Here is a 26,032-nt window from a genome sequence, read left to right as displayed (position 1 = left end):
AGTTTTCTTAATTATTCTTGAGCACTAAGTGTAAAGTCACTGGAAACAAAGTTGAGCGGGTTTATAATCAGATCCATCACAGCTCAAAGCAAAAACCCAGAAACAAAGACACCCCATGCAGTGGCTGGCTTAGAAGAGAGCCGTCTCAGTAGCTTACTCAAGACTATGTAATAAATGAACTGCAGAAACTGTTAGAACTCAGTTTCTGCCTTTTCTGGGTACTTCTTTATTAATATTTTTTTGTTACCACACCATCCTATTGAATAGTCTTTACCTATAACCTATGGGAATAACATTTCTCAGTTGTACTATCATACACCTCCAAGAAAAAGGATACAGTTCAGTCAAACAGTGGGCTGAATATCTGGACAGAGAGGAGGGAATGCAAGTCCAAGCTTTTAAAAGATTACCAAAAATTTTATCAGCTCATGTATTTTCTCCATCTTATAAATTTTCATCTCTGACACAAACCTTTATAGCTTCCTTGATTTCATAAGCATCAAACATGACAGGTGTTTTCATCATTGCTAAGATTGTCCTCTCAAAGTTACCCGATAGCTCAGACTTGAGATCCTTGATCAAATCCTAATGAGAAATAAAAACAAGCAAAAAACCATAAAGACCAAAACTGACAAATGTGAGCACAAAAATTGTGGATTTTAAGTAGAATTCTTTATGTGTAAGCATCAATAGTATATCTTCAAAGTAAAGCTATTCCCCTTAACAACACTAAAAACAGCATAATGTAACATGTACATCTAGGTCATTAAGGTCCAACTAAATAGACTGCACAGACCAGAGTCAACGCATCCATTTAGCAGAGAAACTGCTTTACATGTTTCATCTGAAACATGCCATGAACAAGTCAAGAGTGGGTAAAAGCAGAACCCTAAACAGGCTATGACTTGTGCCCCATGTTCCCCTTAAGCAACCTGCAATCTTTTTTTCCAAACCCCAAGTCTTCTGACTTCCAGTGAAGGTAGGCTCTTTATTCTTCTTCCTTCTGTTCTCGTGAGGTATTTACCTTTCCATAAGCTGTTTTGAAGGACAGGATGATCTGCTGCCGTTGCTTGTTTGAACGACTTCCGAGACAGTCGATAATTGCCTGCTCATCAGTTCCTGTCAATGTATACAGACACCACAGAATAAGCAGGCACGTCATGTGAGGATGCAGCTTTCCATTTCCATTTATTACCTTTTCTATACCCAACTGAAGGGCATGTATGCCTTGAATTCACCTACAGTATCTCCTCTTGTGTATGACCACAGAACTTGAAGCTCTACTCCCATCACAAAAAACAGAAAGAATAACAAAAGAACTCCAAAACCAAATGCCAAACTCATGGTATTGTTTATGCCTATATGAACTTCCAGTAACTCTTCTCATAACCAAAGACAATACCATGTGAACTGGCTCACTCGGTACACACATAACAATGGAGAAAGATCAGTGCTGAATCAAAGCTGCAATTCTGCTTTTAACTGAAATGTAAATCCACAGACTGCTCACCAAATCCCTTCATGGCCTTCCGTAAGACTTCTGCATCCTTCAGAGGGTCAAATCCCGGTGCATCCATGATTGTGCCTCGGTTTCCATGCTAAAATCAGACCAAGTTGAGTTGTGTATTATTGTCAATCAGTAAAATACTGTGATTTACTACCTAGGAAAGATGACCACTGTTACCAATCTTCTTTTTGTTAAAAAAGTAACAGAGAGAACTCAGAAAGACACCACCTTAAACAATTTTTTCCTTTCAATAGCCAAATTATGAGAAAATTAAAGGTCAAGAAGGTTCACCAATATTAAATCTGCTGCCAATTAATTCAAGTTTGATGAACCTGTATATACAACTGGCAGCACTTTGTTAATTAGGAAAGGCAAATTTCATTAAATTTGATTTCACGTCAAATGTTTCTTCTTGGACAATATGGCAAAACAGCATTTGTTTCAAGTCGTATGAGCCTGTATTGCTTGCATTTGGAAAGGATCCATCTCTCTCTAGTTAAACTTCTTTTCGTGACCTCTTTTCATTTTTAGGGTTGCTTTACACTTACACACACAAAGGAAATGTAGAGAAACATACACATGGTCACATCTCAGAACCAAAACACTGAATGCTCTTACTGTTACAGGAGAGACCGTAGGCCCAGTAGCTCCCGGGTAAGAGGGCGTAAGCGGATTCACAGCTGGGTTTGGTGGATAATTCGGCATGGGCTGCTGCCCTGGGTATGTTGCTGGTGGTTGTCCTGGATAGCCCATAGGCTGCTGACCAGGCGGTGGCTGGCCTGGTGCAGGGCCACCTGGGTATTGTGGGTAAGATGGCATTCCTAATGGTGGATACCCTCCATAAGAGGGCTGTTGTCCTGACGGAGGTTGCCCAAAGCCACCAGGAGGGACTGGGGGATAACCCCCAGGTGTTGAAGGATATATGCCTTGTGGTACATTTGTCCCTCCAAAGGTCCCTGCCAGGCTGGATGCCTGCAATGACAGCCAATAAAGCAAGAGACAGGAAGGTGTACAAATGGTTGCGTTACAATATTGTACTTAATACGATACAGCCTCCCTCCCCACCAACACAGATGGGTGGTTCTGCATCCGCAAAAGAACTTCGCACTGATCACGTCTTGCTAGAAAGCAAGACGGAAAACCCCCTGTATTCAGTTGACTCTTGCATCAGCTGCCACTCATCACGAAGCAGAACCAAGAGACCCATACCTGCCACTACATCCAGCATTAGACACCACTCACACAGAAGAGCACCAACAGCCACCCACCTCTTAGTCTAAAAGCTTACTTCAGCAACACAAAATTATGCTTATCCCTTCTTTGTCCATGGCTGCTTTACATGACCTCAGCACCATCTGAGTGCAGGGATTTACTATGAGCAACCTCTGGCTGGTTTATGATGCACTAGATGCATTCTACATTTGGAAGGACATCTACCGAAACTGCTACAAAGATACTCCACTCCACATGTAATATCATCTTCCCCACGTGACACACCCAGGCCCTCTTCTACAGGGGAACCAGAAGAACTGACATTTGATGATTACAGTGTTCTCAGAAGCTAGTTGCTGTGGTGCACCCTAGATAGTTTGTTGTTCATTTTGACGGCAGGCTGCCAAATCACGGAATTTAATCGCTGCCTCAGAAAGGCATCTAACTCAAATGCCTTCCTACAAACTGCGCATTCGTTATGCAGCATAACAGATTTCTGAAGACTGAGTTGTCATAAGTGTCACTCACTTCTACTATATGCAAAAAAAAAAAAAAAAAAAAGGTCATATTGGAAACGTGTGCATTTTCTCCAGTCAACATAAAATGTTTTTGCTGCCATCTGTTAAACATCACTGCTTATAGGAGACAGCGGATCCCATATTCTTTTCAGGAATAAGTCACCGGTACCTCAAATTGCACAGCCTTGTTCCTTATTCAGACTGGCCAAAACCCAGGTAACAGGCAAAATCTGAACTGCATTTGCCAGTGTGACTATGGACAGATACTCAGTAGTGTTAGCCTGTCCCCTATTTGTCTGCACAGCAAAAGCCAAGTTACACTGTTGTTATGTCCATGACACTTGAAGTTAGGCTCTCAAATCAACGTTTAACTCACAGTCTGCTTTCCTAAAATAAGAAATAGTTTGCAGTAACCACTTTCTTCAATAGATGATATTGAACGCTCAACATCTAAACAGACTAGACAGTCACAGAACTCAAGCAATAAACTTGTCAGTGGTAATGCCAGAAACATATCTGAGCACTTCAGAAAGTCATAGTAAAACACACTAAATGAAAGCAAACTCACCATTCCAGCCATGTAGTTGGGATTGAACTGATTGGCATAGCCAGCCACATTTTCTAGTCCAATTGGAGGAGGATTTGCAGGTGGGTTTGAAGGTGGATAGGCAGCACCGCCCCAAGGACTGCTACCTGAAATCAAACAGCTGTGCTAAAACAAAAAACTACATCTTTTTAAACTTACTCCTTACTTAAATTTTTAATGTGATGTCTGTTCAAGAGTAGCAGTTTGGGAGAAGGAAAAAGAACTGAAGAGGTGCAGGACAGCAGTACACTTACGATGTAAAGAAAAGCCTCACTGGATATTTCTAATCACACTGGTTATCACTGAATCTGTAAGCTGCCCTTTAGAACAACCCTGAAGATATTTTAAAGTTTTAACACTTCAGAGTTCATACTGTAAACACTGTATTTTGAATAGACAGTAGTTTCCTTTAAATTACAAAGTTGTCTGGGTCTTCCAGTAGGAAGATATTATTAATGCCTTTTAGGCTGCCAATTTGAGAGATGTCTACAGAGCATGACACAGTACATTCACAGATACACAAGTCACAGAACTTGGCTGCAGACAGCAGTGCAGACTTCTCCACACAGCAGTCTAAGCCAGAATATTCTGCTGTGAAACAGGACTTACCCTCCCAGGCTAGTTTTGGCTTCTCATTGTATACTGCTTCCCCTTCCCGAGTTAGCTTGCCAAACTCCACACTTCACCACACCCATATAGCTCCAGCCCTTTCTTTCTACCAACAATACTAACAACTCTAAGTTTCATTACCAACAACTGTAAAGTTCACCCTGATACCAAGCAGTAGTTACACATTTCATCATCTTTGTATTGTAATTGATATCCTTTTTAACAGCCCTACTCCTTCCATATACAACCATCTGCCTAAGAACAGTGAATTATGGACAATGTCATAAATAAAGCCCTAATTTTTTGTGGGATATGGTTTTAAATTGTGTGACTGATTTCTCCCCATACTAATTTTTCTCACCAGCTCCCTTCAAGACTCAGTACTGACAGGACACTGTTCCTTGACGTTTATTAATTTTGGTCAAATTATGACCATCTCCTAGTGCTGTGTGCTGCATCTCAGATGAATGAAAATGGACCTTATATGAGCATGTGGTAGAGCACCCACATTACGGAAGTCAGAATCCCCAGCCAAGATAAATTAGGACTTAACAAGAGAGCATAGAAAATTTTAGTGAGTCAAGAAAACCCTCTGCAGTCCGGTTCTTTGTCCACGCCACCTTTCCATTCCAGATACGATCACCCACAGCCATTTAACCAGTTTACTTCATCTGATCAACTTACCTGGGGCTGCTGGTGGATATCCACCTGCTGGGGGACAGCCAGGGTAACTCATGGCAAAGATCTGAAAAGTGCATGTGATAACAGTTATTTTCTGGCATGCTTCACTAATTACACCAAATAAAATTAACAGGCAACATGTTTGCAGCAGCCAGTTACCAAAATGTAGACGTAAACTACACAACTTGCACAGGCTTTTCCCTTTGCTAGGCCAATGAACATGTTCAGGTACCTAAGCAGTTGTAAATTCACTCCTCAGACTATTTTTCTTATTTGTTTCAATTACTACTTACTGCTTGCTTTGTCTATTATGTTGATAAGGATGTATGACTTCAAAAAGCTTACTTTATTGCATTATTAAAGTCTCCAGAAGTTTGCAACCCATACAGAACAGTCTGACAAACCAGCTATATCTTCAAGTGAGTAATTGTATGAGAGGTGTTAAAATGCATTTAACTGCAAGCATATGCAAAAGTGCAAGGTCAGAGTAAGAAGTGGAAAGGATACACTTCATGCTTACAGCATTGCCATAAAATATGAAGGGCTGACAGAAAGGATAAGATCACCAGAACAAATTTATCTCTCAAAGTTGATAGTGCCTCTGGAGCACAGAAGTGCAGACTCATTAGCTGTCCAAAAGGAAGGACAGCTAAATGAAGGACAAAACGAGAGTTGTTTTCCAGCACACAGAAAGCCTTATTTTAAACAGATGGTAAAAGTAACTCAAGGAACTTGTTCCAGAGGACAAAAACATCCATAATCAGTCTTAACTTTTTCAAGGTTATTTTTAGTGACAATTCCCAATCTATTTTTAAACTGCCATGCAAGCAGTATCCCCTCCCTTTCTTTCCCCTCTTTCCCCTAAAGCACTACCTTTTGCACCTGGCTTGTTTTGCCATGTTTTGGATTTCAGCTGTGGAGTTTTGTTTTGTTTTGTTTTGTGTTTGGTTTGGGTTGTGGGAGGTGCTGTTTTTGTGGGATTGTTTTTGTTTTGCATGATCACTTTAACTTACTTTTCTGGTTTCCATGACTCTTGAGCATAGCAACACCAGAACGGAAAAATGCTTTTTTCTTCTTTTTTTCTTAAGGAAAATACAACTAGGAAATCTTCAATTTATTTAAAAATTATTTGGACTTCACACTGCATGTACTCATTTAAATTTAAAGAAAGAAACTAATAGAAATCGCAATGACAGAGCACACTAAAAGTGTATTAAGCAAATAAGGCTTTAAATCAGTAAACTGTCAATCACAAATGGCCACATTTAAATGTCTCAAGAAAGGTCCCAGGAAGAGAAAGCCACCTACAAACCTCATGGCCCTACTCCGCGCATTCAGCTGGTAGAACAGACTACAGATTAGCTAACATGACACCCACCGTTCATAACCAGATTATGTCTGAAGGGTAAAGGCTCACTTAAATTTTTGTATTGTATCAGATGCTTAAAAGATGCTCTCTCCATCACACGGTAAATGTTTTTCCCACATTACCTTCAGCCTTGGTTCCCAATGAGATCTTTCACTGCAGAGCTATCTAGGAGTTTTGGAATAATTTAAACATCAAGGCTGTTGCTAGCATTTATTTTACCACCTCTGCGCAGAGCAAATTATGTTCTACAGGGCCACATTAAGAAAAACCTAAATGTTTAAACAGGTTCCAGAGCAGACTCTTGAAAGTTCAAAATAACACCGCTACCTATAAAACAGCCACTCTCCTACTTAAGAGGGAAGAGTTTGCTGAAAGAAGTAGCATCCCTTACCAGATCAGCTGCTACAGCTGAAAAGACAACACCCTTTTGATTATACAAGCACTTCTCTACATGACTAAGCTTTATGTAATTTTTCATTTCATATGCAAACACAGTGCATAAAACCTACAGCACCAGATCTGGCATACAAGACAATTACTGTGCGATATACACAAGGGAGCACGAACTCCATACAGAGCAGTCGTAAGGGAGAGCAATTTTTCAATTCTTTTTTTTTTTTCCAGGTGTACCCAGTGCATATCCTACATTAGGATACTTTTTAATGCTAAAGCTGAATCTTGGGGAAAAAAAAAAGTCTCTGATGGTTACCCCTGCAGTTCAGCAAAATAATGCATTTTTACTTTTGAATATTCACTGATGCTAAATACTAACATAAAGAGCATAAAGGTATGGCAGCAGCTACCTGGGAACTTTTTCAATGCTCTAGAGAGACAATGTTCCAGCTTGAACATCTTGAAAAAGCCACTGCACTTCACTGCAAATTTACAGAACACTATAAACGAAACACTTTACTAAAGTAGATGCAAATTCAAGTTATAAAATCCATCCAAACAGCACTTGCAAGATACTGTTATCCCAAGGGAATCATAACTGCTGGGGGCAATGCCTGCTGTTACCCTTATAAGGGCTGTTAAGACCCCAAGCTCATGAGGCCAAAAAGCAAAACCTCAACATTCCTGATTAGAGCTGAAAGCAAAACATGTATTTTCCTCTGCTGGAAAAAGAGCAGGCAGCTTCCTCTTGGTGCTTTGCCATGCTCCTAACAGCCTGCACAAAGGCATGTTTGATTGCTGGAGGGAGCTGCCAGGCCCCAGCCACACGCTGGGACGGCTTATGTGGTGGCAGGGCAGCTGCACAGCCCACTGCCTGCGCTGCCCATGCTGCCAGCTCCACTCCACTGCTGCCTCTGGGCAGGTACGGGGGCACAGAAGTGGACAGAGGCCAGCAAAAACCCAAAATAAACCAAAAAAGAACAAAACCAAACCAAAACACAAAAAACCAAACCCAACACCCAAGAGAAGGCAGCCTGGTATTGCAGAGCCCCGCTACATCAGAAATTGGCTTTACATAATAAAACATAGCCATGGTACTAAAATAAAAAAGAGCAATTATTACTCCAGTCACTCAAACAACAAACTAAAAAACCACAACCCAGATTCTTAGTATGCATAATGTCAACAGGTATGTCTTTTATATACAAATTATTACAGCATTGAAATTATTTTTTCCTTCATGTGTAACCATAATTATTTTTTATTTATTTATTTATGTTTAGCTTTGCATGTAAATACAAAGAAAGGATATAAAAAAATTGTAAGACCCCTTTTCAATAAAGCTTTAGGTACAAATTTAAGGCAAAAACGGTTGAGGGGTTTTGTGTGGTAGGGGAGGAGAAACGGGCTAGCCATTGTTTTTGTTAGCAGGATTGTTTGCTTGCTTTTAATCCTATGTAATACATTCCTTTCAAATTGAAAAAAACCCAACATTAAAAGATACTTTTGGTAATTAAAGCTGAGGTTGAGAAATAATGGCTAACTTAATTAGCAATCTGAAAAAAAAACCCCACCTCTCTCTCTCAAAACGTTCTACTTGCTTCTTTTAAACGCTGCATCTATCCAGGACTTTTCCAAGGGGAGACTTTCCCCACTGGTTTGATTCCAGGCAAACCAGATCCACAAAGGCACCAAGTTCTTATATTCATAAACTTCCTGATCACCACCTCTTCTGTACTTCATCAGGTCTCTGTTGGCCACTTCACAAGCCTGTCTCCATTGAATCTTCTAAGCCCATCTTCCCAGACTTCTTTGGCTACATCCACATCTTACTAAAATTGTTAGTGATGACCAGCACTCGCCTCCTGACAAAGTGGTGGCATAGGCCAGGGAACAGAAGATGCAGAAGTACACCCTGCTAGACAAATAATGTGTGGGAAGATACAGGAACAGCAAGGTCTGTGTTTGCTCAGCCATAAAAGCAGCAGTGCCTAAGAGGAGGAAAAAAATCCAGGCAACCAAACCACACATGGAAAGTGGGAGTGTCTCGAACAAAATACAGAACAAATACGGTTACAGTCCTCTCCCCATTCCCAGTGCTCACCCTGGAGGTCCACCTCAAAATTCTAAATAAAGATCTGAAGTTTTACTCCTGCCACAGACATTGCACTCTCACTTCTGCGGGCCATGAATCGCTCAGGCTCTTGAGCATTTTCCTGCTGCTTCAGCAGAGCTACGAAGGAACAGACCTGTTTTCATAAGAGATTCAATCTGTAATATACTTTAAATGGGACTCTTGAAAATAGGCTCCTCTAAGCCACAGCAGAAAAGGACTACAGCTGGAGATGTAACAAAAATACAAATTACACAATGATGGCAGAAGTAAAGAATAAAACTTCAAGGGTGCCAGAAAACTTCTGTTTTAAGGTGCAATAGAAATAAGCGCAGCCACTGCGTTCATGCCCACTCCCAGAAGTTATTCAGTGGCTGCTGCTCAGGCTCCAGCTACAGCAAAGCCCAATAATTTGAGGGCAAAAAAGGATTAAAAAACCATGACCAACGTTTGTTCAAAGTATTTTTTTTTATTACACCCACTTCCCAGGGAACACCAAGTAAATTTAAACCCTGGGCCTTTACTCCTACTCCAGGTTAATTACCAGGATGTAGTACAAAAGGCTGCCTAAAGCTATAAATTACAGAACATGCTCCGAGACTGATCCCTCATTGTGAAATCAGCCCAACAGAACTTACCACCTTACAATACGCTGTGGACTTTCATCAGAGATGAACTCAGGCATCCACCACTGTGCTTTTGCAAGACAAGGACAAGCCACAGCCAGCATCATACTAGCTAACTGCTATTTTACCAGCCTGAGCCTGAGCAAGATTTATCTTTGACTTACACACTGCAGCACAGCGTTACACAGGCCTGTACCAGGTGCAGTATTTTTCACCCTGACAGATAAAAAGCCCCATAATTTGGTTTTGCATTGTCTTCTATGTATGTGACTCCCTGCCTAGCCTTCCTTTCACTACAAAAAAACCCCTGATGTAGTAGAATGCATTCCCCTTCCAACAGGGCTTAACGTAGTAGTTGAGTTCATGCCGGCCAAAACTCAGGAAAGCTCTTTTACACAGAACTTCGAACTCATAGCTCACCTTTAGGAAACTTTACTAGTCTTCATCCCAAAAGGTATATTCAAAGAGTACTAACACGTCATCCATTTTCTACAAAAAGATGTTTCTTTAAAACCCCCCCACCCAAACAACAACCCACATCTCTGAATAGATGGTGAAACAGGAAGAAATCAAAATAAGGGGGCCTTTTAAAACTACCCTTTGAACTGCTTGCTAGTATTATGAGTCAGGGACACTGCCCATTTCGTTTTGATGATCCTGCTAATTCCATCATCATCATTACAGAAATAATGTATTGGAAGATAATCTAGCATTTTTTTGACCTGGTGGGGTAAGCAGAGGCAGGAGGGGAAGCATCAGAAAGGTAGCGCTGACAAGCCTTAGTCAAAATAAGGTAGAGCAGGGGGGAGATACTATGGCCAACGAAGAACAGCTGAATGGGAAGATGGACCCATAAGCCACAATCAAGCTGTAAAAATGTTAAATAAGAACTTCATCTAACTTTTTCAGCAACAGATGCATAAACCATGACATTACAGGCGTACCACTGCAGGAGATGTTGACACAAGGTGATTCGTGTCATGGATTCTAGACAGAAGTGCACATTTGCACTGCAATTCCTAAACCTCCAGCAATGATTTAAATTGTATATAAGACTAGCCCACTTCAAATATTTTATACTTTATACTTTTATACTGTTAAACATTACTTGAAGAGTAATTTGAACAGTGTTGGAAACAATCTACATAACAGAGAAACAAACAGAGAAACAGAGAACATACGAACAAAATAAGATTCTCCAAAGTAGCGAAACAACTGCTTTGACGGTACCTGCACCAGTACAAACTCTGCGTTTCACAGAATAACTTGGGTCAGAAGGGACCTCTGAGATCATCTAGCCCACAAAGAATTTCCCAGGTGACTCACTCTGACCTGCAACTAGTACCTTTTGTTGCTTGTTTTTATTGGCTAACAAGAACACAAAGCAAAACAAAAATGACACCACATTCAACTAACACCTCAGAAGCCTGCAGAGGGTTAATTCTGATGGAACAGGCAACTCAGCCACTTTATGACAAAGTTCTTTAAACACCTAGTAACAATAACCAGCATCTGCTGTGTTACACGGGCAAACAGGGACCAAAAGCCCCAGCTCCCTTGTCTCCTTCATGACACAGGCTTGTCCCAGCTTGAGCATACTCTCACTGGTACATCTCCCCGACAATTCAAGGGCTGCATCCTTTGCAGAGGGGCAAAACTGGAAAGTGCACGTAGGCCAACCTCATATTCTAGCTGCCTGCATCACTGGGTCTGCCAGAGATGGCAATGTAACACTATTCACCAGCACCGAACCACAGAGATGGCAAGTGAACAGAAAGAAACATACTCCTGTGCTTGGTTTTACGGACTTTTGTCTTAGGGGTGCAAACAGCAGACAACAGGGGAGAGGGAAAAAGGTAATATAAAGTTACCATGCAGTGGCAGCATTTCATCATCGGGAAGGTGCTGCTTACGTAGCTTCACAATTATTCCACCAGCATAGAGTTTCATTCAGCATCTGTGACTTTCTGGGAAGACCACAGACCTCTCTGGGTTTACTTGTCAGTCCCTACATATATACTTAAGGCAAAAAGACCCAAATAACTTAATTGAGCTGTATGGATTCTCAAGAGCCACATGCAGAAAAAACATGACACACCAAGGTCAACCTCACTTCGGCTTCCGACTCCGCCCTGATCCAAGCATTTCCTTCTGTAGCACACTCTTGCAATGTTCTCTTTGTAGTATTTACAATACAGACAGTCAAAACAGATATGACAACACAGATAAAGGCACTTCCCTAACAACACAGCAAGCAAGAAATAAGACCAAAATAGGTTTATGAGATGTTTGAAGAAATAATAGAATTAAGTTGTTCTATTTCAAACTCTTAACTTGTCATATAAAATTATGTGTTGCGAAAAAGTCATGCTATAAATAGTCTGAATTATGTTCTCAACTGACTAATGCCTCAGGGATTTATACTCTATTTTAAGTTCTACCATGCAAGAACAAATTTTTACATCATCAGTGCAAGTCAGCATAGGTAAATACCAATTGGACCATTTCACAAAGTACACTCTGTGGGAAATCCTACAGAACTACAACAATAGTATAATGTTCAGTCCTCTAAAACAGTTATTAGAAAAATACCTAATTGTTCATTTCACACCACCTATTTTAAATGAGCTGCTGTGCCTGAGCCTGAAGCACAGAGTCGGGGGGGAGTGGCCCTGCTGCGAAAGCAGAGGGTTTTCCCCAGGCCTGCGAAGCAACAGGAACTAAAGCACGACAAAAGTTTTCCATTAGGTCCTCTGCCAGTACTTCCTACATTTAGATTTTTTGGGGCTGCAGAAGCAGCCAAACACCACCAAGCTGTTCAACTGACAACTCCACAAAGAAAGGCACACTTACAGGACCTCTATGGGACATTAGTTAAAAGCTGCATGGACGTACCCTATGCTGTGCACAAAACCTCTGTGTTCTGCACCAGGCTGACAGCCTTGGAACTCTGCAGCTGAAAAAAAAAAAAAAGAGGTAAATAGGAGTGTACAAATGCATTACCTTTTTCTTAAAGGTGATGGCTTCCATGCTTTCTAAACAGCGAAGGGCTTACACAGCTGTTCAGCCACACTAGCAAGATTATTACTTGTCAGTGAGCAAATGGACACACTTCATTCATTGGTGACTATAAAGAATTACTGATTTTCAGCTGATTAATTCTTTCTAACTTATTCAAGAAAAAGCCAATTTAGCAGAGTTAACTAGAAAGACAGGTATTTCACAACAACCATAAAACAGCAAAGTTCAAAGCAAGCAAGACCTTTAAATCCAGTCTGCATGTGGGATGAACAAACTTTGGTCCCTAACGCTTATTACTGAAAAAGAAGGGTTTTCTCCCCACCAAAATCCTAACATTTGTAAGATACATTTATTCTCCTAGCTAATGGAAAATGTATTCTAAAAACACTTCCAAGTGCACCAATAACCAGTTATTTGGACTACAGATAGGTGCAGTGTTTACAGGAGTGCAATTTTCCAAACTTAAAGTTGTTCTCTCCAGCAACAATAAAAGGGATATTCACATAGTGCTTAAGATTCCTAAAGCAGACAAATTTAGAGCAACTTGTTAGGCCAAAGTTAGAAATCTAACATGCTTTTTTATACAGGCAAGAGGTCTTTGGGAATGTGAATTACATGCATAAATTACAGTGAGCATCACTTCACATACATATTGACTCAATGGCTATAGTAAGATTTAGCACAAACAAGAGGCCTTGCGAAGGTTTAAAACCCATTTGGATCTTTAATATGGGATTATTTTGGTTGACAGTTCTTAAGCCTGACAGAAGTTGGGATCTAAGAGCCTGAATTGGAGGCCCACCTCTCCTAACGATGAAACAAATACTTATTAATGGCTCCAAAGAAGGAAGGAAACAATAAAGTCCAGCACTTCCTCAGGACAACAGCTGAGCTAAAGTTAGAACGGAGTGACCTATTGGCGAACACTTTCCCAATGCCCTCAAAAAAACGACCCATGCTTTGTAGTAAATAAGAATTAAAAAAAAAAAAGAAAAAAAAGTTTAACCTTTCCTATTATTCAGCAAGACAGTATCTTATCTCAAACAATGTGTAAGGAAAAAAAAAAAGAAGCAACATCTAAGAAGGACTTCTTTCCATTTCTTTGTCTATCTTAGAAGAAGAGCCTACTGCTGCCAGTCAGACAGCACAGTGATGCTCTCCACCGGACAGGGAACAGCCAAGCAGCAGGACTGTATGGGGTTGTGTTTGTTTAAAAAAAAAAAAACACCACAAAACCAACAAACATCCAACATTTGAAGACTATTCAGTCTAAGCCCCTACAATCTAATGATTAGCACTGGTCCACACTCAGCACCTGTGACTGCTGAATAGTAGGGATACAATTTCACACATACCCACAAAAAACACCTGCTAAGTGTAGGCAGGATCAGATGCCTGGTAATCACACGCAGGTAATGAAATTGTCTCTCAGGAGGACACCAGCAAGTCTCCACTCTGACCCATAACTGACTCCAGGCTTGCTCAAGCCAGGATCTAACCTCCTATCAAGATTTTGCTGTGAGCTCTGATAAAATCTAGAACAAACATGGAGCAACAATAGAAGCAATACACTGTAGATACTTAGTGCTGCCCTTTGGCTTACATTACATTCTTCCCAGCTTGGGGAACCGCCTGAAGGTGATTTGGCATTCACATCAAACACACCTGCTTTCAAATAAACCGGCAACAGGAAAAGCAAAGGGACCAACTTAGCTTCAGTGCATGAGAACCCAAGTTTCAAATGGGTGAAAGTGTTGCTCACAGGAGAATAAACATGCAGCCTTTTATTTTTTTTAACGCTTTTGCTACCTTCTTCAAAACAGCCCAAAACAAAAGTCATACAGCTGACAAATCTCCACTTATTTCCAATTGTTTATATAATACAATTTTAATATACCCAATAAGAAACATATGTTTCAAAGTAGCAGACAATTGTATGAAGAAAGTACATCGGTGCTGCTACTCTGCTGTCCACTGAAGTGAAGCCTCTAACTGCAGTTCAAAGCTGACTGAGAACTTTCTATCGATGCCTACACAGAGCCTTGGCTAAAAGTAAAGTAAACTTTCTATTTGTTCAAAAGCCGTGCTATTCCTGTAGCCACCATTAAATCATCAGCTCTTTTTGATTACATCTCTGCTTTAACGTCCTTTTTTATCCCTAGATTGCAGATCACAGAACCAAGACAGGCTCTATCTTAGCTCTGATTAATGCATTATTGAACAAACCCTCTGGATGCTCCATCTTCTGAAACTTGCTAGAGGTCTAGAAAACAGCATCTCCTGTAGCCTTCAAACCAGACAGACTTCTTAGCTTAACTGTCTGTACTAGATTGGATTACGTATTTTAAGTTGTTACCTAACACTACCGCCTTCACAATGTTTTTTCTCTAAATACCTTCATAAAATGTCTCCATCTCGCTGTGGGTTTTTTATATCTTTTAGTGACTTCTGACATTTCACAGAATTTCCAGTTTGATGATTCAGAACTTCTGGGGATTATAGACAACAAGCTAAAGAAGTGACACAGCATACAAAAGCGTGTGACGAGTACTCCAGAAATTTTAAGTCCAGATTCACAGAGATGTTTGAGCTCCTAACCTCACACTGAGGTCAGGCAAGAGAAAGGTACATAAATATCACTGTCGACATAGACATAAAACCATCAGGCCCTTCAAAATCTTGCTGATTCTTTATTATATAGGGTACACTGTATTCTATATGGTGCTTTGGGGGCAAGGGGAGAAAAAGTCACAGAAGTAGCTACAGGGGCACTTTCAGAAAGAAAAACCTCAGAAGAAATGAAGCGGGGACCAGGCCCTGGGCAAAACTGGAAGCAGTGCCCCATGCAAGCTATCATCTGCCCCAGCGGGAGGAGAGTGGTCTGCGTGACTCTCAGAGGTGCTCAAGAACAGGAACTTACAGACACAGCCGAGCTGTGGGGAATGCGCTCACGCACTCAAGCTTCATAGCAGCCACGCACTGGGTTTGCACAGCTTCCGATGTTACCAGGCACGCCCCAGGGTAACAGAAAATACTGATGCACTCGGCAGGAAACCCCGTGTGCTGGGGGTGTCGGGGAACGAACCCCCACCTACAGCAGCCAGGCTTTTAGATGCATAGCAACCTACTCACCAGCTCCTTCACCAAAACGCACTGCACCAGCACCTCTCTTCCCTCGTGTCAGTTTTTTCTCCCCACACCTTCACCTCCACGCCTCCTGCCCCAGCGCATCCATCCCCATTCCTGGCTGCGCTGCCTTCCATGCCCCTGCCGCTCCCTTCAGAAGGTTTCTCCCCCAACTGCTCCTCTTTAGCAGGAAGAGGCTTCCAGGAACTACCACTACCTTGAGAAAGGGGGAAAAAACCAACCTGAGGCGACGCTCCCCAGCTACTGCCCAGCCCCTCTCCTCCAGGAACAGGACTGGGACAGGGAGGGACTCTGCTCTTCTGAAAAATGAGATGCTTAAGCTGTTTTCTGTCAAACACCTAGCTAAGGTATAGCAAGAGTTTAAAGGGTTTCAGTTTTAAGGCGCTTTAGGTATGTGCAGCATAAGAAAAAGTAAAGTACATGACAAGCAGTTTGTAGAAAGGAACGTTTGGTAAGGAAAAGCATTGTGTAACTGCTGACAGGGCTACCATCTTGGGTTTTTTCCTCTTCTAAGGAAAAAACAACATCAACATGGGACGTTAAAGATAAACGAACGGCACAGGCAACGTACCGAACTCCAACTACAAGAGCAAAACGACTATTTTTTCGTCTGAAACCACCTCATTTCCTTCAGAACCATGAGCTGCTTTCCACGAACGGCGGAGCTGCGGCAGGCCCCGGCCTCCCCCTGTACCAGCCGCGGGGCTGGTGTCCCTCGGGCACCCCGGCCCGGTGTCGGGCACCCCGGCTCCTGCCGCCCCCTTCCTGCGGCCACAGGCTCCCCGTCGCCCCGGGGACACCGGCCCGGCCCGCGGCCCCGCAGCCCTCGCCCCTCGCCCCCTGCCCCGTCCTACCGCGGGGTCCCGGGGAGCCGCGGCGGCCGCCGCCCGTCCTGACGGCTGGGTGCTGCTGCTGCTGCGCGGCGGGAGGAGGAGCCGCTGCGGCCGCCGCTCCCTCTGCCCGCCCCGCCGCCTGGGGCGAGGGAGGGCCGCGGGCGGGGAGGGCCGGCCCAGCGCGGCCGCTGGAAACCGTGACGGCAGCGGTGGGGCCCGCGGCGGCCGCAGCGTCCCTGGGCGAACCGCCCGGACAGGGCCGGGGGCGGGCGGGCCCCGGGCAGGGCAGCCGGGGCTGCTGCTGGTGGGCCCGCACAGCAGGGCTGGCGGAAAGGCGGCCTGCAGTGAGAGGGCCGCCTCACGGAACCAGAACGAACAGGGGGAAAATAATAAATAAACGTCCCTCACGCCGTCGGGTGGGCGCTGCGCAGGGCACACCGGCTCCTGAGGCCAGAGGCTGCGGCGTGAGCCTTCGGTGTAACATCGGATTTAAACCCCCAAAAACCCGTGGCTTCCACCAGGAATTCATAAGACATTCTAGAAAATATGTTTGCTGGGCAAGCTGGGACAGAAAGCCCCATTTTGTTACCTATAATACACATTTCCTTCAGTAACAGTCTACAATAATTTTAGAGGGAGATTTTTCATGTTGACCTTTTCCAGCACAAGCAATACTAGCAAAACGCTTCAAAACACATCTTTCTTCCTACATGCATTCTTTAAAGATGAGTAGAATTGCTCACATGGAAGCGTTTAGAAAGACAAAACAAAATAATGAAAAATAAAAGGGCCTAGCATTTTCCAATCAAATGTCTTTCGCCAAGAGACTCATCAAAATACCATTGCTGACTGAATCATGGAATTAGACAGCTTGGGCGGGGAATAAACTCCTCTTGGCAGCAGGGATTTTAGTGAACAGGGTCTCGGAACATCCTTTCCAACCCTTGTTTCACTCACAGGTATGCTTTGTAACAGGCAATTTCATTTAGAAATAAACTAATTTTGATGGATGCGTTCATGCTTCTTACAGCACACCTCCTGCTCACCCGCCAGCTCCTTCCAGTGGAGAGGCCAGGCTTTTTTCTCCATACAACTGCCACGTACCATCATGGTCCATCACTGAAATACAAAAGCTGTGATGGAACTAAAGAAAATAAATCCCCCCTTTTTCCCCCCTCTCATAAAGATTTTAACTGGTACCAAAGGCCAAGGCTGCACCCATGGGAGAAAGCTAAACAACGCAGTCTAAAGCAGGTGAACACGTGTATTTCAATTTAAAAATGGCTTATTGTGCTGTGGCGTAAATTATACATCTATTCCCAGCTGATCCTAAACCTCACTGGTAAAGACACTTCTGACTAACAGGCAAAGCTAAACATCAACAGGTTTTGAGGCAGAGTGTCGTCTGAAGTTCACTGGCAGACAGATGGAAAAATTAAGATGTGCCCACAGAGTAGCTCACGTGGAAAGGCAGCCAGGGATCATTGGGATTTCAGTATGCTGGCAGAGCTCCTCTCAGGAGCTGACTCATCTCACTTGGGCCAGCCAAAAGGGGCCACAATTAGCACTAACAGGAGAGTTTTGTTAACCAGAGTAATTCTGACTGAAATGGGTTAGGAGCCATTCAGAGGAGCTGCTACTCCCATCCGACAAGGACGTGGTGACCTCTACAAAGACTTACTTCTTCCAGTGTATTTCTGCAACTTAAGTACTGTTACCTTCTCATTAGAAAAGCCTGTTGACTATCATGCCTAGGCTGGAAGGGATGTACGAGGAAGCTTGTTCTGCTGCAGCCAGCCCAGTATTTATTTCAGACCCGGTTGACTTCTCTTTGAAGTCAGCTCCAAATGTTCCATGGATTTAACTAAGGCCCAGGTTTGGCTGGCTTCTATGAATCCCCCTATTTATCCAGCCTCGGTGGCTGGAAGTCCCACACCTTTGACACTGCATTCATGAACAGAAAACTGGGCTAGCTACGGCAGCATATGGAATATTTTTATGACAGGGAAACCATTGTATGGAAACCTCACTAGCTGCCATGTTCAGAGAGTCAGGGAGTGAGGCACTTGCTTAATGTATTTCATTTCTGGAAATTTTTCCACAGGAATGATAACCTCCAAGCCCATACTCCTTGGGAGCTTTGGCTGGAGCAAACCTTTCTTCCTGCAAAAGCGGTTACGGGCAGAAAATGTTCTTGTCAGCGAAAGAAAAAGATATCAGCGCAGTAGCTTTGGCAGCATATTTTATCAGTAAAAATTCATCAAAATGATGAAAACCTGTGAAAAGTGATCAAAGTATAAGAAATATAGTATAGCCTGCTTGGAAATGTAGGCAGCCCAAAACAATGGCTCTAACTTCCCTAAACACCTTAATGGAGACTGAATTCCCAAACTGCCTCCGAGGTGAAAAATAAGCCCAGGGGAAAATTTTGTTAGCAATAGGATTGTAGTGACTAAGGCTTCACTATTAATTCAATGCCGTGTTCCCTGGCTGCTGGGCTTCTTACCTCTTCTGTTTCTCTCATGTATCTACAGGGGAAAGGAATACATGATGCTCTTGAAGGGAGGGGACACCCATGTCTCCACTCCTGGAGCAAGATGCGGACCCACTGCTGGAAGAAGAAAGCAGATGACAGCAATGCCCTTACTCTTTTTTTTTTTTAGAGTACAGCAGCGACCTTTGTCCCTTTCTTTGTTCAACCTGGCAAAAATTATTAAACTCACTGAATCTCACAACATCCCTTGGCAAAAATCTCAGACTGCAAGAATCACAGGAACAAGTACATGAAGAAATAATGATGGTTTCATATGGATCATCTATTTTAGATACATGTGTGAAGAAATTACGTGGCACAGATATAACAGTTTCTGAAATATCAAAGAGGATGCCCATGTGCAATAGTAAGTATTGGCCATGATTTTGACAGGTCCCTCATAAAGAAGTGGCTCATGATTTAAAAAAAAACAACGGACACAGAGATGGCCTGTTTTGTTGGTTTTGGTAGATTACTATGTTCCTTTTTCTGTGGATGTGTACAGTTATGTAGTCATTAGTTGCACAAATGAACATTCAGAGCATTAAATACTAACAAGTGATTCTTTTGTACTTTATACAAGAATGAAGATCTAGCTCCAGCAATGTGTTTATGTAACTCCTTGACCCACTATTTCTTCTCTTTAATTCTATTTAATACCTCAAGTTGTTGGTTCAAACAACTGACAAAGTATAATCTGAAAAGCACCAATTTTTGTCACCCCAAATGTATAAAAATATATGGCTACATAAAATATGGAAAACATTTTCAAAAGGAGGATGTGTGAATTTCAAAGTTACAGAGCTAGATGTAACTTGCACATTAGATTATTGCTTCCCTTTGAGTTTATTAAAATAAAACGAGGTGTTAACAGGAACTCCACATAAAGCCCACTTGTGTTCACCTTCAGCTGCATTGCATCTGATACTCCCACAGAGACGTTCACAGTATAGCTGCTGCCAAAAAGGGACAAGGCCACTCTCTCCTCTCCACCCTTCACTTCCAGCCAGGCTTTCTCTGATCCTTGTTACATCAGCTTAGCTGTATCATGGATTACTACCAGGAGGGTAGTAGATCTAAAAGCCTTAAAATTTCTGACCAGGACTCTCCTCTATGTCTTTGTAACACGTTTCATCGCAAAAGTACATTAGAACAGTTTACTAGTGAAGTAAATATTATGTCACAATTTGACTGACTACTCTTGAGAGCAGAATGTAACTGCAGACATTTTCCTTAAGAGTTTACAAGAGGAAAAGTATGCAGAAACATACAGTATAGCATGCTATATTACATAGATTTATTATATGTATCTTGTATACATACCTTCTGAGACTGATTTCAGTTGGTTCAGTTTAGGAAACCTGGCCCAACCTGGAAGTTGAACCACTCCAGCACACAGATCCTAAGGTAACCACAGAAGCCATGCTGCGCAGCTGATAAAGAGAGGAAAACAAGGATATTATTTTCTCCAGCTAAATTTACAGGAAACCTACCAGCAAGTTTTAATATCTCATTTTTTTCTAGTCTTCAAGGTTTTAGTATTTAAACTGGTACTTGGCCAGAGTAGAACCCCTAAACCTCGTGTACCTTGCACTTTGGACAGAAGTTCACTTTTACTCATACTAACAACTGTCATTCCGTAATAGGATCTCGAACCAAATGGCTACAGACAGTGACGTCGCAGCCGGGATAAGGCAGCAGCAAATGAGGCCTAGAATCCTTGGTGCCGGGATAGGTGAGAGTTTGCATATCGTCTCGAGCATGGTTGTACTGCCTTCTGACACTCTGCCGGTGTTGACTCTGGACCTAAACCAGAGAAGCCTATGTGGGAGAACCCACAAAATCACAGCAGCATTTCCTGCAAGCACTGCATTTTCCTAGTGCCCCTTCCAAACTTCAGTTCCAACCTCAGACTTTGCCAAGTGGATTTGTGCCATAACAGCACACAAACCAGCACCAAGTGATGGAAACTAGTAAGTTAATTCAGTACAACAACCACACCCCTGATTTCACAGGTGCTGTCTTCTTCCTTCTTCCATATCCATTTTTCAGCATTTCATTTCCATCACTAAAATATTCCACTGGTGAAAACTCACAGATAAAATACATGAGAATTCACATGCTAAAAGCAAGCAGAAACTACAAAAAAAAAAAAGGTCTCTGCAAGTATTTTAACACTGTCTTTCAGGCAACCTAGAAACCCTAGAGTAGCAGCCAGGCCATGGTACATTTTTGGGAGGACTACCGAAGTCTAGGGAGACTGGGCTAGACCCCGAGTGGTCGGGGTTACCCCATAGGCTTCCTGCATGAACCTGATCAGGTTCTGACCCTCTGAAGATGCACGTACACACAGCCTATGTTGACTTTGAGCCCTGCGGAACCGACAGGCATTGTTTGCCGGCTCTCCCTTACAAGAAAGGGAGTTCTCTCACAGTCATCCTGGGTTGTAGTTCACTTCTTTATGGTCCTGTTAGTTGATGGAGATTTTGAAAAGACAGTTTGCCAAATGCTTTCACTCTGTTTTAGCCAACAAAAGGCATTCATTTTCCTTCCTCAGTTTTGTTACTACTCCTGAGTATTCCTTAGGTTTTATACATACTTCTGTCGCATGTGGTTTCCAAATCATGCCGTTTGCAATTCTTCTATGTACCTGTTTTCCTTCTTCGTAACTGAGCCTTCAGTTAAACCAGATCCTTGCAAGACAAGATTATGTACTTGTATTTGTCTCCCCTGCTTGTTCCTTTCCAGGTTCTTTGTACCCCCTAGCATATCATACCAGGCCTGCTGGTATCTAAGAGGTAGCATTACCCTCAATCTATGTTACAGTCCTGAGAAAATTCTACTGCTTAAAATCCATTGCTTGGAGTCAAGCTTAGCAGGACTGATTTCTCCAGTCCAGCTTCATTTTCCCAGTGCATTCGTGTTGCGATGGGAGACAGCAATGTCTAATGACTCTGCATGGCCCCTAGTCTGGAAATACAGGTGATAGCACCTATGGCTTGATGTACGCTGAAGAACGCAACAACACAGCCATTTCATAAACTGAACCGGAATTTGTGATGGACTGTACAGACTGTGTTATCAAACAGCATCTACCTTAGACATGAATAGGTCTTTACTACACTGGAGTTTTGCTGAAACGATTTTCTTGCACGTATTTCATATTTTTCCCAAAACAATCATGCTGTGAGCTTTGATCTGTGGGGCTGTCGATCCAAACACCTTACACTGTTCCTAAATTCATTCAGATTAAGGTAAGAGCTAATTCTACGCTCCAGGCTATACAAGTTATGGAGTGTTGAGTGTGCATTTGTATCTAAACCATTACCCTTCACACACAGCGGAATATAGTCTTGAAACGAACAGTTTCATCAAGGAGTAACAAATGCGCTTTAGTTTCCATTTTGTATTAACAGAAACTTGTCATTAAACTCCTTTATAAGTGTTACAATTGGATAGCTTTGTGTTTTGCTGCTTGGTGGACATAACCTGGCTTACTTTGGTGGGCTGACACCTTGCAGCACACAGTCATAGAAGTCACTAGTTCGGCCCTTTGCAGTTCAGATTTTCTACAGTTTGTGTAGATCTTCTGCTTTGGGTTGTATCTTGTGCAAAACTGAATTCTGAACTGCAATTAACATCTAATTCTTAGTAATAGAGTTAAAGAACAGGAAAGGAGCTCACAGAAACAGACCAAGCTGGCCCTGGCATGCACACCCCACATACACCTGCAGAGCTTAAGCTTCCAATATGGAAAAACAGATAAGTATTTGCTAGCAATTTTAAGTACTCCTGAATGCAATTCAATCAGGTGACTGGGAGACCCATTTCAAGAGGTTCTAGATCAGTCATTTATCTCTTGTGTGTCAACTGTGACAGTTTGCAATGCCATTTTGAACTCTGCTTCATCATGATGTATTACTTCCCAGCCCCACAAAGTTTCTGGGTGGAGCTTAATATGACATAAACACAGATACTTATCTTTTCTGTTCACCCTGTCTCCAGGAAATGGAGAGAGAAGCAACTCGGGCAGCCTGACACTCAGCAGTATCACAGAGAGTTTTCAGATCGGGTCAGTAGTTCTGCGGAGTATTTCCTCTTCTTGGGCAGAAGAAAAGCAAGGTTCTCTGACAAATTCACAGGAAGCTGAAGAGGCTTACCCAACCATACACTGTATTTCAACAGCACATTTCAAAACATTACCTTTGCATTTTCAGTTGAAGGACATTTGATTTACAGCAGAATTTCTGAGAAAATATATAAAAAAATATGAGTGAAGACAGTTTTTCTAGCACTTGCTGTATTCCATTATATTATATTATATTGTTTACATAAAGGTACATATCCTACATGTAAAATTCTTCTTTGTAATTATCAGTCAAAATTGAAAAGCTTAATATAAAATTCCCAAGACTACCAAACCTCAAAGTTCCAACTGTAGTTGAAAGTATAACTTGTCAGACCTTCTGATCATTGAATCTAATGCCCGTGGGGGTCATCTGTGCATAGCAAGCTCTAAGGGACTCCTTCACCTCAGTAATGATATGGGTCAGCACCTCCTCAAACCGTGCCTCCACTGCAGCAGCCTCCTGCTGCGGCAAAACACTTCTTTGGGGCATAGCTCTTGGAACATGAAAAACTAGGTCGCATAGGTAGAAGTAGCATAGTCTTCCCTTGACTCAGCCTTGTCTCACCCAGGACCTTTCCCATCTTCAGGGAAGACCGTGTAATTTAAGCCATCTTTAGCACAGATGATCTTTTACCCAAGATTGCTCAAAATATTCTGCAACCATTAAGAAAATGAAGCACTGAAAGATTGCCTTTCAGAAGTGTCCCGGCCTCCCAGGTAAGCACCCTAACCACGGACTGGGGACCAGATCCTGAGAGAGCTGGATGACACTATATTTAACTGAGAATGAATAAAATCAGTTTTATGTTCTCGGTATTGACAGCAATGAGGCAGTATTTGTATAAAGGGAAGAAGGTAAATTCAGATCTAAAGTTAGGGAGTTTTTCCAGTAATTGCCTACTTAGCTGATACTTTGAATCAGTACTTCTTTCCTTGCCTTTAAATTGCAGGAGGAGAGAGTCTCCTGGTGGCAAGCAAGCAGCACAGCTGTACAGTATCAGACGGCCGCGCTGCATCGCACAGATTTGCTCTGCAGCTTCACCCCGGAACCCAACAGTGTCCTTTCACTGCAGCTTTGCACATGGAGCCAGGGGAGCATGTGCAAAACACAGGCTCAGGTGTGATGATAATTCACCCTTGCCAAGGAATTCTTCTGTCTTTCCTTCTCTCTCCAACTCGGCCAGTCCTAGATGGTTACAGTTGGCCTCAGATGCTTTTTTTCTTTTGTTCTGCACCTCTCACCCTAACTTTAAGCCCTGCAAACTTCCTTTAGTTGAAGCTGTAAGGGAGGGAGCCTCAGTATATCCTGAGCTAGACTTTCATTTGCATATTTAGGACCAATACAGAAAAAAAAGCAACTTTGTCAATTTTTACAAAGCAGCTGCCATCAGCAAAACCTGTTATCTGAAGCGGCTCAAAGTGCAAAGGAATGACAGCTCAGTGCTAACATGTAAGATTCAGATCCTCAACCTATTAAAAACACATTATTACATGGTGAATCAGAGCCCTCTCCTGGAAATAGGGAAAGACATTTTTTCTTTTCTTTAAATAGTTGTGCTATTTCACCTTCACAAATACTTAACACCTACAAATATAAGCCCCTGAAATTCCTGCTTCCTTCAATTTTAATTTAATACTATAGCAGGGAATGAAAAATGTGTTAATAGAAAACATTGTACATGAAGCTCAGATATAAATAGACCAGAATTACGAGGAGTCAAAGTTGACAGTTCAGTTGCAGATTGTGGCTAGTTGGTTTTGTCTGTTTGTTTGCTTAATCTCAACTGCGTTTAACTGAACTGCTGAGATTTCACAAAATTCAAGTATCCTAGGAAGATAAACGTACGGAATAATTTTATCTGATCGTTACACACAGATTTGCCAATAGAGGGAGTCCTTTTACTGTCTACCAGAACTTTATCAACGTCAATATTCAGTTTCAAATGAAGTGACTGTGTCCCTGCTGTGCAACTATCATTGCACTAATAGCAAGAACGGAAAAGGTTTTGAAAATAAAGTCACCTCAGGGTATTTAGCAGATCAAAACATGGGGTAATATCAGCCACCCAATCACTAGAAGTGCACTGGAGAATTCAAGTGGCCGTTTGTATCATTACAGCAATTATATCTATGGGCACAGCTATGAAACGTCTATGAGAGTAATTACTTTTAAACACATTGAAAAGAATTATGTCCGATAACTATATAGTTCCCCTCTGCTGGCAAATAAACGTTTAACTGTAAAACTTGTTTGAGTTCTTTCCTGATGTTGTAGTCAGAGCTTGTCAAACAGCAGCTGTTCAGTTAACCCCTGCTGTGGGTTGGGAGGGGAATCCTATTTCTTCTACATTGTAATTTCATTAAAATATTGTGTGATTGTAATATCAACTGAACTAACTTGTATACAGTAAGATCCTCCTGATTTCACTTGCTCTTTCATCACAACATGAACCAAACTTTCTTTTGAAAACTATGAAAATGTTAATTTAGTATTTTGGAGCCATTGTTTGGACCATTACTGTTTCTGCTGCTTACCTTCTATGGGAAGTGGCCAGTATCCTTCTGACTTGATTGGACGATTTCAACAGCTAATCCGATGATGATACAAATCAAGTTCCGGATTATCTTGGACTCAGCATCTCAGTGCATTGAAGGAAGACAAAAAATTAGCTGAAAGAACATTTATACTTCCTACACAAAAGTAAGCTCTTTACAACAGCTAGCAGAGTTCCATGGAAATATTAAGTAACCAAAA

General features: G+C 42.1%; 1 protein-coding gene across 6 annotated transcripts in view; it reads right to left on the bottom strand.

Moving 5' to 3' along the window:
• Positions 1-20,561, bottom strand: part of ANXA11 (annexin A11) — a 29,071-nt gene extending 8,510 nt beyond the window's left edge. Inside the window, exons 1-8 of one of the 6 annotated variants that reach the window (XM_037399534.1) lie at positions 20,472-20,561; positions 19,122-19,226; positions 5,117-5,177; positions 3,806-3,930; positions 2,126-2,479; positions 1,511-1,598; positions 1,025-1,119; positions 472-585 (exon numbers count right to left, since the gene is read on the bottom strand). In XM_037399534.1, coding sequence (XP_037255431.1) covers positions 472-585; positions 1,025-1,119; positions 1,511-1,598; positions 2,126-2,479; positions 3,806-3,930; positions 5,117-5,177; positions 19,122-19,139 — 855 coding nt within the window. In that variant the 5' untranslated portion in view covers positions 19,140-19,226; positions 20,472-20,561. Of the gene's footprint in view, positions 1-471; positions 586-1,024; positions 1,120-1,510; positions 1,599-2,125; positions 2,480-3,805; positions 3,931-5,116; positions 5,178-12,509; positions 12,571-15,767; positions 15,950-16,353; positions 16,547-16,636; positions 16,742-19,121; positions 19,227-20,471 lie in introns of those variants that run through there. The other 5 variants (XM_037399538.1, XM_037399535.1, XM_037399539.1 and 2 more) reach the window with 5 other exon arrangements.
• Positions 20,562-26,032: the final 5,471 nt, after the last annotated feature.

The sequence above is a fragment of the Falco rusticolus genome, chromosome 9, assembly GCF_015220075.1.
Source record: "Falco rusticolus isolate bFalRus1 chromosome 9, bFalRus1.pri, whole genome shotgun sequence".
In the NCBI taxonomy this organism is placed as follows: Eukaryota; Metazoa; Chordata; class Aves; order Falconiformes; family Falconidae; genus Falco; species Falco rusticolus.
The sequence above is the reverse complement of the archived record's forward strand: the minus strand, read 5'-3'. Positions and strand labels throughout refer to the sequence as shown.